General features: G+C 55.3%; 1 protein-coding gene across 9 annotated transcripts in view; it reads left to right on the forward strand.

The window, feature by feature from the left end:
* HDAC4 (histone deacetylase 4) overlaps positions 1 to 12589 on the forward strand; it is a 288150-nt gene that overhangs the window by 204645 nt on the left and 70916 nt on the right. For all 9 annotated transcript variants that reach the window (XM_059167529.1, XM_059167531.1, XM_059167530.1 and 6 more), the window contains one exon: positions 2225 to 2346. In XM_059167529.1, the coding sequence (XP_059023512.1) occupies positions 2225 to 2346 (122 nt within the window). The remainder of the gene's footprint in view (positions 1 to 2224; positions 2347 to 12589) is intronic.

The following is a 12589-nucleotide window of genomic DNA, read 5'->3' on the forward strand; positions in this document are numbered from 1 at the left end:
GAGGATGTGTGTGAGAGTGTGTCAGTGTGCAGTGTGGGGTATGTGTGAGGTATGAGGGTGGGGTACGATAATGCAGGTGTGTGCGAGATGGAGAGCGTGTCACTGGGGGGGTATGCATGCAGTCCAGGGTCAGGACTTCACTTTTGCTCACCCTCCAGGTCCTTGTTCCCTGGGACACACGTACACGGTCCCTGGGGCGGGTGGCGGCGGGGGGAGGGGGGTGACAGCGGGTTTTCCTGGAGCAACCCACTTAACTCTGTGGTGGGCACCTGGGGACGAGCTCTCGTCCGGGAGTCAGAAGGGTACCAGGCAGTTGCATGGTGGGGATGTGAGTCACTCGCTTAAAAAAGGCTGGGGGCTCTGTGGTGATAGCCCTGGCCTCCTGCGTGCCGGTTCAGCCCCATGTCCTGGGATGATGCGGGACTGCTGTGTGCTGAGCCCAGGTCATGGCCTTGCACTGTGGTTCTAAGGGCCCTATGAGAAAGGGAGGGTTTCACCCTGTCATCATCTCCAGAGAGCAAACCAGAAGAGAAGATCTATTAGATCTTGAACAAATACAGCTTTTCCAACTTGTGGCTTCTTTATAAACAGTGTATAATTGAAGTCTAATAACAGTAGTTATTATTTATAATACTATTTTACCAATAATTATTATTCACACTTTCGGGTCACAAAATGCACACATGGGTCTTTCCATGCGTCTCATGAAAGAGAAAGCGAATTCCTTCCCACATTGTGACTTAGCACTAAGAAGTTTGAAACCGGCTAAGGCCACATTCCCTGAAGGACACCTCAGAAGACGTGATTTGGTAGAGATAGTGTTGCCCTCAGACTTTTTTTTTTTCTTTTTTAAGATTTTATTTATTTATTTATTTGACACAGAAAGAGAGAAAGTGAGAGAGAGCACAAATAGAGCAGCAGGGAGAGGGAGAAGCAGACTCCTCACTGAGCAGGGAGCCTGATGCAGAACTCGGTCCCAGAGCCCTGGGATCATGACCAGAGCCGAAGGCAAATGCATAACAACTGAGCCACCTGGGGCAACCACCCTCAGACCTTTAATAAGATTGTCAGACAGTGTCCCCCTGACGTGAGACCAGGGTTGTCTCAGCGGAAGCACAAGTGAAAAGGAGGGCTTCTTGCCTAAGGAGGTGACCCCGTGTCGCGGGTACAGTCGTGTGCATGCACCTGTCCCCAGGAGCATGAGCTCTTGCCCACTACACAGCCTGGCTGGGCCCCACAGCCCAGATGTCCAGGCTGTGCTCAATGGACTGGTCTCTGTGATCAGCCCACAGTCTGCACAAGTTTGCTGTCCCATATTTAAATGATCCACCTGTAAGCATTTAAGAGCTCCTATTCTTAATTCAAATAACACAGGTGCGTGGATGTGGAGTACGTGTATTCAAATAAACAGTCGAACAAATTCCAAATAAGTAAGTTGGCAAATTTGCTTCAAGCCATTAAGCAGATTACACAGTTTAAAGACTCGACAGAATTCATTATACCTAGGGTGGGAGCTTCCAGGACATGCCGATGGTCTTCCCGAGGGCTGGCGGCACCCCATTCCAAGCCCCACTCCCCTCCCGCCCACTTGAGCCTCTTGCTGGAGCCAGAGCCTGCCTCACCATTTTCAGGATGCTGAGTGTGCCTGGCTGGTCACTGGAGGCAGTAAACATCACAGACCCACTTCCCGGCACAGGGTGTTGGCTCCTGATACCCGCCATCCCCTAGGAAGTGGGGTGACGGGGTGGATTTTGTTCCTCTGAAAGTGCAGATGAACACTGGGTATTTTCTGCCGAAGGAAGGGTCCCTTGGGGATCCTTCAAGACTTGACCATTGCTTGATCCAAATACACCCCACCAGATCTCAGCGGCCTGTAACCGTGCAGGTCCTGTCCACATTTGGCTGCCATGGGCCCCTGAGGACAGGCCTTTCCGTGGCTGGCTGTGGCCTGGTGGCCTGGGAGCAGCCCTGCAAGGAGCCGCCCAAGAGGAACTGGATGCCGGCCGGCTTCGCACCAGGCCCTGTTCCGCTGGGCACAGGGTTCAGCTGTGGAGGTGCTGCTCAGCCTTGGGTCACATGTTCATTATTGGTTTCTGTCTCATTTCAGCCTTGGGGCAGACAGGAGCCCGTCGCCTTGGTCAGCCAGAGCTGATCCGGGGCCGGTGTGTCTGGCGGCTTCCGCCCCTTGTTGACTCATCCGTCTGCCTTTGCCTCTTCTCTCCAGGAAAACACAGCACAGTTCGCTTGACCAGAGCTCCCCACCCCAGAGTGGGGTGTCGGCCTCCTACAACCACCCGGTCCTGGGAATGTACGACAGCAAAGATGACTTCCCGCTCCGAAAAACAGGTCAGTGCTCCTTCCTGCTCCAAAAAACAGGTTCAGGTCTCCCAGGCCCAGGGACTGAGGGGTGGGGCTCTCGGCCGGCCCCTCCCACATGCCCCACAGGGGGCGGGGCTCTCAACCGACCCTCCCACTTTCCCTACAGGCTGAGTCAGAGGGAATCCCTGCTTGTGCTTAAGTATTGGCTTTTTGTATTAGAGCATCATTTTTTTAAAATAATGTCCTTAAGTATTGCTTTATGATTCATACCCAGAGCAATGAGCCTCATGTGTGTACACCTACGGCTTAAAACTCACACTCATTTATAAACAACACCCAAGCTACCCTCCTCTGGGTGGTGTGCTCCACTTTGTCATAGCCCAGAGCATCCCCTGCTGGGCTCAGGGACACAGCAGCTCTTGCTGATTCACATGAGACCTTGTGGGAGCAGGCCAGCTGGCCTATGGCCCTTGGGGCTGACTCTGGGCGGGGCCTGGGAGGGCATCCCAGAGTGGGAGGAAGTCTGTTCAAGAAAGAAACTCATTGTGTCCTGCAAGGACATCTCAGGAGACCTCGGGGTGTGTGTGGCCCTGTCACAGACCAGAAGAAGAAGGGTATTCACATTCCAACAGGCTCCCTTGGACTTTTGCCAGTGGTGATGGTTTGAGTGGGCAGCAGCTTTTAAGAAAGATCAGAGTGGCCATGGCCAGGGCTTGAGGGTGGCCGGAAGGGCAGGGGCCAGAACGGGGGCATCCTGCAGAGAGGCTCTATCCACCACGAGGTGTGGGCAGGCTAGGGTGGGCTGTGGAGGATTGGGTCCCTTGGTTGCAGACATGCGGAGCCTATGGTCGCAGGGCGTTGTGGGAAGTTCCTACTTAGCGGAAATGAGGCTCGTGAGGCATAGCCTTCTCTTTGTAAACACAGATTTTGTTTTATCCAGAGGATTTGGGTTGCTTTTAGTCAGATATTCTTTAAGGCAATGAGACATCAGCATCTTTACCTGAGTGATGAGGCACTGGGTGACAGGGCTGGGGGTTCATATACCACTCCATCCTAACAACAGAGGACTTAGAGCCTCACGACAGGCAGAGCTGGGTCCAGAGAGCTCGCTGCAGCACTCAGGGAGCAGAGCCCAAGTCTAGAGCCAGAAACTGCAGCAAGGCTCCTCGGTAGTGCTTGACTGACACTCAGGTGTGTGAGATTGAGTGGCCCCATCAGAATGGCCACGGGTCCAGGACCCCAGAGTCCTGGACAAGGATGGGAGAGAGGACTATGGAGCCCCTCCGAGTCAACAGTGAGGATCCTGCAGGCATGGGCAGGGCTTCCCGTCGCCTGTAAACCCTCCCCTGGTGAAAGGGAAGTTGCCACTCTGTCCTCTTCTCCTCGGTGTGAGTGTGTGATTCTCACCCTTCCATTGAGGACAGCCATGGGTTTCACCCAGATAGCCCATGCGCCCAACAGGAAGGTCTCTGTCAGGAGCTGGGGGCCAGTTCTCACAAGGTGGCCCCCATCCCCGCTTCTGGAACTTCGTGCTGTATTGGCCTGAGCTCAGATCAGCAGAATGGCAGGTCACAGGAAGCAGCGGGCTGTGTGGAGAGAGGAAGACCATGCGTGCTCCCGATGCCCTGGCCCAGGAAAGAGAACGAGGAACAGGGAGTCTCCCTCACTTTAAGGGCATGAGGGTGGGTCAGGTAGACAGAGGTCATGGGCTCCAGCAGCCAGCAGCTCGAGTCAGATCTTTCCACTGCTTTCGTAGCCCTGTGTGCCCTGCGATGGATTCCTTAGGTTCCCCTGGCCTCAGTTTGGCATCAGTGAAATGGAGCTATGCACTCCTGTATCCCCACACTGCTGTGGATATGCCGAGCAGACAGCTCTTCCTCCTGCCCTGGGTGTGGTGAGTGTGGCCCCCAAGGTCCCAGTGGAGGAAGCAGAAGACTAAGCACCCAGCCACCAAGCCGAGCCACCCACCTCTTGCTGAGGGGCCTTGCTTTGTCAGGAGACACCTCTGACTCTTCCCCTGATGTCCCAGGGAAGGGCAGCGAGCAGCACCGACCTCTCAGGGCCTCCCGGGGCTCCCTGGAATGAGCTCACCCCTCCCTCTCAAAATAGAAATGGGGCTGCCCGCCAGGGGGTGTTTGCTTTGGTTCCTCCCCTCTCCCAACCAGACAGGGCCTATGCCACCTGGACACTGGCTTCTGTTACAAGACACAGAACGTGATGCTGACCACTTGGAGCCAGGGTCTCTGGAAGACTCTGGATGCGGGATGGCCAACGCCACGCAGCCGCGGTGCTATTCCGCCGAGCTGCGTGGCCTGTGACCTTTTGTCTCACGGGCCCCTGTCATGTTTCTCGGTCTCTGTGGCTGCCGGTTCCTGTGCTGGGAGCACAGCCTGTCACACCTCTTTGCCTTGAACCTGGCTGTGCCCCAGCCCCCCACTGCCCTGGGACATGTAGACCCCTCGTTACCCTCAGGGAAGTGCCCGTGAGCACATGGTGCTCCAGAAGAACTTAATTAAGATGTGATTGCATTATCAGTTTTTCAAGAAGACATCACCAGCACATTAATAATATTAATAATAGAAAGATTTCAGAAGAAATGTTTAAATCACTTAAGGGAATGGAGTGTAGTTAGGTGTCTTGTATCATCCCGAAAGTATCCATTTTCAAACACTTGATGTCACTAATTCTCAGTAATTCCTATCTGTGCGTTTATATGAGAGTGCATAATAAGAAAGACTACAAACATGAAATCTTAATTACAAAATGTCTCGAATGATTAAAATTATAATCTTTAATAAATGTGATGTACACTTGAATATTCCCCTTGGTTTCAACTTGACCCCAAATCCTGTGGGTCTCACAGTGTCAGCCTGTCCCTCGGTCCCCAGGGCTCAGTCCCCTGCAGGACACGTGCCTGTGAGGTGCAGAGCCGCTGTCCCTGCTCCTTGGGTGCACTGTGCCCGGCTCTGCTCACTCTCAGGAGAAGAGCGCCCCGACTCACCCAAGCCTCTGAGTATTCAGGGAGTGACTTTTTCCAGTGGCCTGGGTTCACATCCAGCGAAGCGGCTTCACTTCCTGCCCTGTGGTTTGGGGAAGGCTTTTGTGCCTCCCTGTTTTGCTATCAGGAAACACCTACCTCCTGGGCTGGGATAAGTCATGGAGTTGATGCTTGCAAAGTGCTTAGAGGGAGCCTGGCTGCGGGGGCTCTGCTCTCATTTTCCCAAGTTGTCAGGCTGCCCTTTATCCTTTCCCCCACCCAATAGCCCATTCCCGCCAGCCTCCACTCCCCTAGACCCTTCCTTCAGCCCCCCAGTTCCACCAGAAGCAGGTGGAATTGCTAAGCTCCCTGAGGGAAGGCCACACAGCAATCTGTGCCATTTACTGCTGGAAGTCTCACCAACTTCCTGTGCCTTGCCTTCCTGGGGGTTTGGGAAAATGTCCTGGCCCCTGGTTCCTCTTCACCACCTGAGTGCCCAGCTTGGGCTCCCCTCACTTCCTGTTGGAGAGCCTGTCCCTTTCCCTGTGGTTGACAGCAGGGCATCCCCACCTCCCAGCAGGCTGGGTCCTGTCCCGGGGTGCACAGGTACAGAGCAAGTGCAGTGGAGGCCACCTGACTGAATTTCTGTCCCCTCCAAATCTACTAACTGAAGATATACTGGGACCTGTTCCATGCCACCCACCCTGCACCCATCAGCGGGTCCTCTCTGGGTTTGTGGGGCATCAAGCAGCTCCACCAAGGATTTCATTTGAGCAAAGTGCGTTCAACCACTGTGTTCGACCACACATTCACACGGAAGAAAGGACGCTTTCCCACTTCTTTTTTTTTCTTTAGATTTTATTTATTTATTGACAGACAGAGATCACAAGTAGGCAGAGAGGCAGGCAGAGAGAGAGCCAGTGGGAAGCAGGCTCCCTGCTGAGCAGAGAGACCAACAAGTGGCTCGATCCCAGGACCCTGAGATCATGACCTGAGCCGAAGGCAGAGGCTTTACCCACTGAGCCACCCATGTGCCAAGAGAAAATCCAGTTTTGTCATATAGATGATGTTTAGGTTATACTTTTCTCCAGTAGCTTCTTCAACTTCACATTTTTAAAGATGTTAGCTGCTGTCAATTTTTTGCATAACGCCTCTTAAATTGTCCTCTGTGACTTCGGACTGATGAAATGAGACCAGAATGAAACAAAACAAAGCTTTCTGTCGTTGCCCATCTCCGTCCACTTCCATTCTGACCGTGACCGCTGGGACCTCAGCACCGAGTGCCGTGTGCTGAACACCACTGAGGACGCCGACCATCTGTCTCAGGAAGTGCTTAGGGAGGAGTCGCGCCCGTCAGCCGTGTTGGAAGCAGTCCTGCTGCCCACCCTTGGCCCCAGATGCATTGGGGGTTGGCTGGGTGGTACGGGCCACAGCTCCCCCTGGACGCTGGGCCCAAGGTGTTCAGCTTCCAGCCTGTGTTCACTTCTACAGCCAGTGGCTCCTGGGGCTCTTCCTTCTAGAAGGTTCCCGCAGCTCTGCACCTCGTAGGTTTGCAGCTGCTCACGGGAAGTGGCAGTCAGTTTCCAAGCTGTGGGAGACAGCAGTTTCCACTGTCTGTAGCTGCTCAGCTCAGCAGGGAGAGCGCGCAGTCAGCCTGGCCCACCTATGGCCCGCGGGCTGGGACTTCCCGTGGGATGGGGTGCAGCCACTGTGCTACAGGCAGCAGGGTCACTCTCTGGTCTGCTCTCTGGAGCAGCAGGAAGAACATGGCACCTGCTGGAGCCTGCCCTGGGTTCCCTGCACAGCCCGGCGAAGGGGGCAAGGCAGGCCTAGCACCAACCCACGCCCCTGTACGCCCGGTGTCCCTTGTCAGATAACCTGTGTTGCTGTCACATGAGTGTGGGTCACAGTGCACCCCCATACTGCATCCAGTCACTGAAAACCCCCCAGTGACTGTTGTTCCCATGTCATCTTTGATGGGCCTGAACGCCCAGGGGACCAAGTCCCTGTCTGTAGGGAGTACACATGTTCTCTTGTGACTTTCACATCTGGCAGTGACCCTTAGGGCTGGATTCTGAGGCTCATTGCCTTGCCCAGTCACCGCAGTGACGTTGGGAGCCAGACTCTGTTGCCCACGCCCTTAGCCAGAGGGCCCGGCTGGGGCTGCTGTCCCAGACAAGGCAGCGTCTGCTTCGTCCCCAGTGTCTGTGCTGTGGTAATTTCGTGAGTCTCCAGGGTGCCAGGCTCTGAGCTGCTTGGATGGGCAGGGAATAGCAGGGCCCAGACCCCACTCAAGTGTCAGGCTGGACCCATGGGGCCGGGCCGGGGAGGCGCCCGGGCAGGTGCAGGGTGAGGCTAGGCTTTGACCCCAGACACAAGGAAGGTGGCTTCAGGCCCCATCAGCAGTCTCCTGGCAGCCGCCTTGCCCCCGTCCTGCTGGATACCAGAATCCCTCTCTGCAGCTGGCCGCCGCATGTGTCCCCAGCACCTTGTGGAGATCTGCCGTGGGAATGCAAAGCCTGTGGAGAACCAGGGGCGGGCAATCCATGACCTCTGCAGCCATAGAACACAGCAGCAGGTCAGCAGGTTTCCTTAGGACCCTGGCAAACTGAGTGACGCTCCTCACAGCTGAGTTTGCGTGTCTCTGAGGTTTGGGGATGGGCTGTCACAGGGCCACCTGGGTCTTGCTTGCAGGTGGTCGGCGGCAAGCATGGTACAAGTCCCCAGCAGGGGCGGAGAGGAGCGACCCCCACTCACCGCAGTTCAGTGGAAAGGCGTGATTTGGAGGGTCAGTTGCAGTGTGATAAATGGCCCTGCACGTCTCGCTCGGGGCCGGGCCGGCAAGCTCTGCCCTTCCTGTACAGTCTCTGAGCAAAGAGTCGGGGGGGGGGGGTGAGGGGTGACCGCAGCGCCAGGGGTGCTGGCCCCGCTGAGCTCCGGCCCCACGCGGTGTTTGCTGGGCTGTCTTCCATTGACTCTGTGCTCTTAAAAGTGGGGGTATCAGTGTGTTCGGAGGGTTTTTTAAAAGGCTTTATTGTGCTTTCCTAGGAAGCTTCTAGAGATGGTCCGTATGGGGAGTACTAGGCAGCTTCTACGTAAAGTGATTGGCTCACATACCCCGTGTCCCGTCCTTCAAACTTTGACATCTATCAGACTTGACCTCCTTCTAATATGAAAAGTACCAGAAGGGATCTTGAAGTCACATTTCACTGTTCAGTGGCCACCCCACACCGAGCTGATCGCCAACAGAAGAAATAGGCTACGAGACTGACCCAGTGGGAGACACCAGCCTCCAGCAGCATGTAGTACCTCTTTCTTTACGAAATACCACATACTGCGTGCTTCTAACAGAACATGAGTTACACCAGCTTCTGTGTCTTACTTCCCAGAGACAAGCTGCTTTGGTTAGTTTGGTATCTGTCCGGATATCTTCAGCGCATCCGTGTCGGACTGTGTATCGGGGGTAGCGAGCGTGTCTGGTTGTCTTCATGTTAACAAGAACACTTGCTTTGCGTTCTGTCCCGTGACTGTATTTTTCAGTTGCTGTTACATTGAGTCTATCTTTCCATCTGAGTGTGTGAGGATCAGCACCTCTTTCTACATGGTCTGGTCTGTGCATATAAATTTGTAACTCTTCTAGCATAACTCTACCTCTGCCCTCTTGTGCTAGGATAGATCCCTGTGAATTTCCAGATGATCGATCCCTGCTAATGGGACGGCTGGCTTCAGGGGTTTGCGAGCTCTGAGATGCTGAGCACGTCACACCATAGCAGAGCTCCAGGGAGCCTGCTCTGTCCACGTCATTAAGTGCCACCACGATCAGCCTAGCCCAGGCGACGGATGAGCCAGTCGTGCTTCCTGGGATGTTTTCGGCAATCCCGTCATTGTTAGACAAGCTCAAGTGTCTTTATTTCCTGTCTTTCCTGGGAACCCAGGTGACTGTGACCCAAGCCTTGGGACGCGTGGCCGGCAAGCTGTGTGGAGCTCAGAGTGCCTGCCAGGCCTGAGCTTGTCCGCCCCCGTGTATGGCATCTAGAACCACACAGGATGCACAGACAGGTCCCTCAGTGTTCAGTGGATGGAAGTTTAATGGCAAGCCCCTTGTGCTTTCTTTCGGGTGCTTTCTTTCTAGCGTCTGTGGCTTTGTAGGAGCTCCTGAAGACCATCAGTCTTCCGTCTGACACGTGTGCTATGAAAGTCATATTCTAGTCTGTCATTTGGCTTTCCAGAGTACTTCTTATTGTTTTCAAAGAAAATAAGTACGCATAAATCCGAGAACCGCATGAGGCTCAAGACAGGGTTTGACCCCACAGGGGGTCAGGACCTGCCCCTCCCTGCCCCTTGACAGGGGATGTACAGAAAGTACACACCTATGCAGAGTGACCATGCCTGTGTTTCCTTGTTTGCCTAATTTGCCCTTTTCCTGAAGCTGATCATAGTTTTTCTGTTGCTTAGTGTTCTGCGTTCCTGTCGTTAATTCACCTGGGGGAGCCCCCTCCCCCCCGCTCCCTCCCCCCGCATGGCAGGTGGCCCAGAGACCTCTCTCTGGCCTGGGAGACAGGCTCCCAGCCACAAGGCCCCCACCCCTTGTCCCACCTGCTGGTCCGCCCCCACGCCTCCCCTGCACCCTCTAGGGAGGCTCTGCCCCTTCCCCTGGACTCCTGCATGGCCCCCTCCTTCACCTTGCATGGGCACAGCAGCTCTCTGAGGACCTGAACAGGCTTTGAACGCAGGTCCGTGCACACTGGCAGATGTCTGTTCTGGCCCCCATCTGACCAATAATGTGGTTGGGTACAGAAGTCCCTTTCCCACAGGATTTTTGAGTTTCTGTCTTGCCTCCAAGTGGCTGTTGCAGAATCCAACAGCACTGACAAGGCCAATCCCTGCCTGGCCCCCAGAGCTCCAGAACTCTACAGGGTCTGCCTAGCAAGGGGCCGTGAGGAGCGCTCACCCCTGCCCCCAGCCAGACACCAGGCCTCCTGTAGAGGGAGGAGGGTGTCTCCAGTCACTGGGTTAGTGACCTCCCTGCTCTGCCCTGACCTCTCCTGGCATTGTTATTAATGTGATCTTGGACCTTTTCACTCCCCTTTTCCTCCCACTGTCTTCTTCCCATACCCACGTCTGTCCTGTGGCTTCTCCCCCATTGCCTCCCACGCTGCCATTTTGTGGGTCTCGGAAGGACGGCTCTACCCATGTGCCCAGCTGAGATGGTGCTCTGCACACCCTTGCCTGCTCACCCCACCCCCAGAGCAGCCCCTGCCTCCAGACAATGTGATCTGTGGGTATATGCCACGGGCAGCTAGGTCCCTTTGCCCGACAGACCGTTACCCATGTTCCCACTCTGATGGCCGTTGTGCTGTGACCAGCCCTCGGGGAAAGCTGGACCTGCGTGAGATCGCTGTAGATGTGAGGGTTTGTGGAGAGCAGCCTTCATCTCAGCACAGGCACCTCCTGCCCAGTGAGGGGCAGGATTTGAAGGTTGAACTTGATCTGTCATGTACCTGATGGCCTTTGAGGAGAAACTTCCCTAGCGTGCTCACATTGCCCAGGAGGAGCAGACTCCGCGCTCGTGAACACAGTGAGCCCCCTTCCATTTCGGTAGCACTCAGCTGCTGGGAGCCACTCCCAGAATGCCTCTTGCTCACACTTGGCTGTCAGTCTGCCTGCAGCCCTATTCAAAGGAAGGAAATACGGGTTCTGTACTTAATCCTCCAGCCGCGCTGGGAGCTGCGTGAGCTTTGAGGACCTTAGACGTAGTTGGGAGCAACCCAGAGGAGCCCGTGGGGGGTGGCACGGGCCTCCACGTGGCAGGTGCGGTCTTGCAGCTCTGCCCGTCTGTTGGGGGCTGCAGCTGCCTGTGTCTTAGGCTTCGACTGCCACGCAGAGGTGTTTGGGTGGCAGGCATTTGGATGTTTCAAGAACTATGTGGATGAACAGCTGGGCCGCTGGCCTGGTGTCTTCTCTGTGGGGCCCGTAGAACTCAACTCAGCTTGCCCGACGCCTGCACCCGCGGCTCCTAGGAACGTGCCTTCTGCAGAGAAAGGAGGGGGAGTTGGGTCTTCGCTGTACCACAGAGACGAGGAAGTGACTGCCTCTCTTCCCTCCCAGGCCCTGGCCCTGCACCCAGAGGCTCTGTGGAGAGACGGTCCTGGAGAACCCCAGAGGGAGGGGGAAGGGCCCACCCCTCTCAGTTTAAAGCTCTCCTTTCATCCTGAACGAGATGCCCAACATCTGGAGCACGTGTCCCTTGTTCCTGCTTTGTACCGGCACTGCATGTCAGAAGAGGCCCAGAGAGGGGCCGATGCTGGGAGGGGTGGTGAGTCCTGGGTCGGGTCTGTCTTTGCAAAGCAAGTGTCGCTGGGCTCACCTGGAATTGGGGAGGCTGGACAGATCCTTCAGGTCTCCCGGACTTTCATGTTCAAGTGCAGGAGGTCCAGGGGAGACCCAGAAAAAGTCAGATGAGCAGAGTCGTTTCATGAGGTGCCCCTGCTGCTGTGAGGACAGCAGAGCCACGCACCTATTGTTGGGAGAGGGAAAGGGCCTGCAGACAAGTGACAGCAGCTGTGAGAGGTGGGAAGGGGTTTGGGGCCTGCCCAGTGCAGTCTCTGAGTCACTCTAGCAGGATTCCGGGGTCCCTGGGCAGACATGGCTGCCTGACCGCTGACCTGGCCGGAGCTGTCACTCAACCAGGTATATTGAATGTAGAGTGACCTGCAGGGCCTGGGGGAGGTCGGGTGCCAGACCCAGGAGCAGGACTGGTCTGCAGCTGGCCCAGTGTGAATCTGTCACCAGGGGCCACCCATATGCTATCTCCAGACACACTCCCTCCCCAGGGGCCCGTGCTGCCCCGTGATCTTGGGAGTAGCTTCCGACCCCAGCTTGGACAAAAGGGTGTCCGGGTCCTTTCAGCACAGACCTTGGTGGTATGAGGAGAGCTGTTACTTTCTTGCCTGTTAGATGAGGTTTGGGTTTTTTCCTTGTGTTAAGTAATGGTAAGAAACTCCATGTAAAAATAGAAGTGAATGAAACATGTAAATCTACAGTCATCTCAAAATAAATAAGGAAAGAATAGTTTCCATAATCTTCATACAAATCCTTCCCACTCTTGGTCGTACAGTCCAACAGGGGAATGGGCACTCACCCTACACACGAGCACAGAGCAGAAAGGGTGCCTCTCCCCATGTGCCCACCAGAACCTGGGTGGCATCGTCAGAGGTACGGCGGCCTCATAAAGTGTGTCTTCGATTGCTCTGGGAAGCTTCATGTAGGTGGCCTGCTACCCCCTTCCCCTCC

Source organism: Mustela lutreola, chromosome 3 (genome assembly GCF_030435805.1).
Source record: "Mustela lutreola isolate mMusLut2 chromosome 3, mMusLut2.pri, whole genome shotgun sequence".
In the NCBI taxonomy this organism is placed as follows: Eukaryota; Metazoa; Chordata; class Mammalia; order Carnivora; family Mustelidae; genus Mustela; species Mustela lutreola.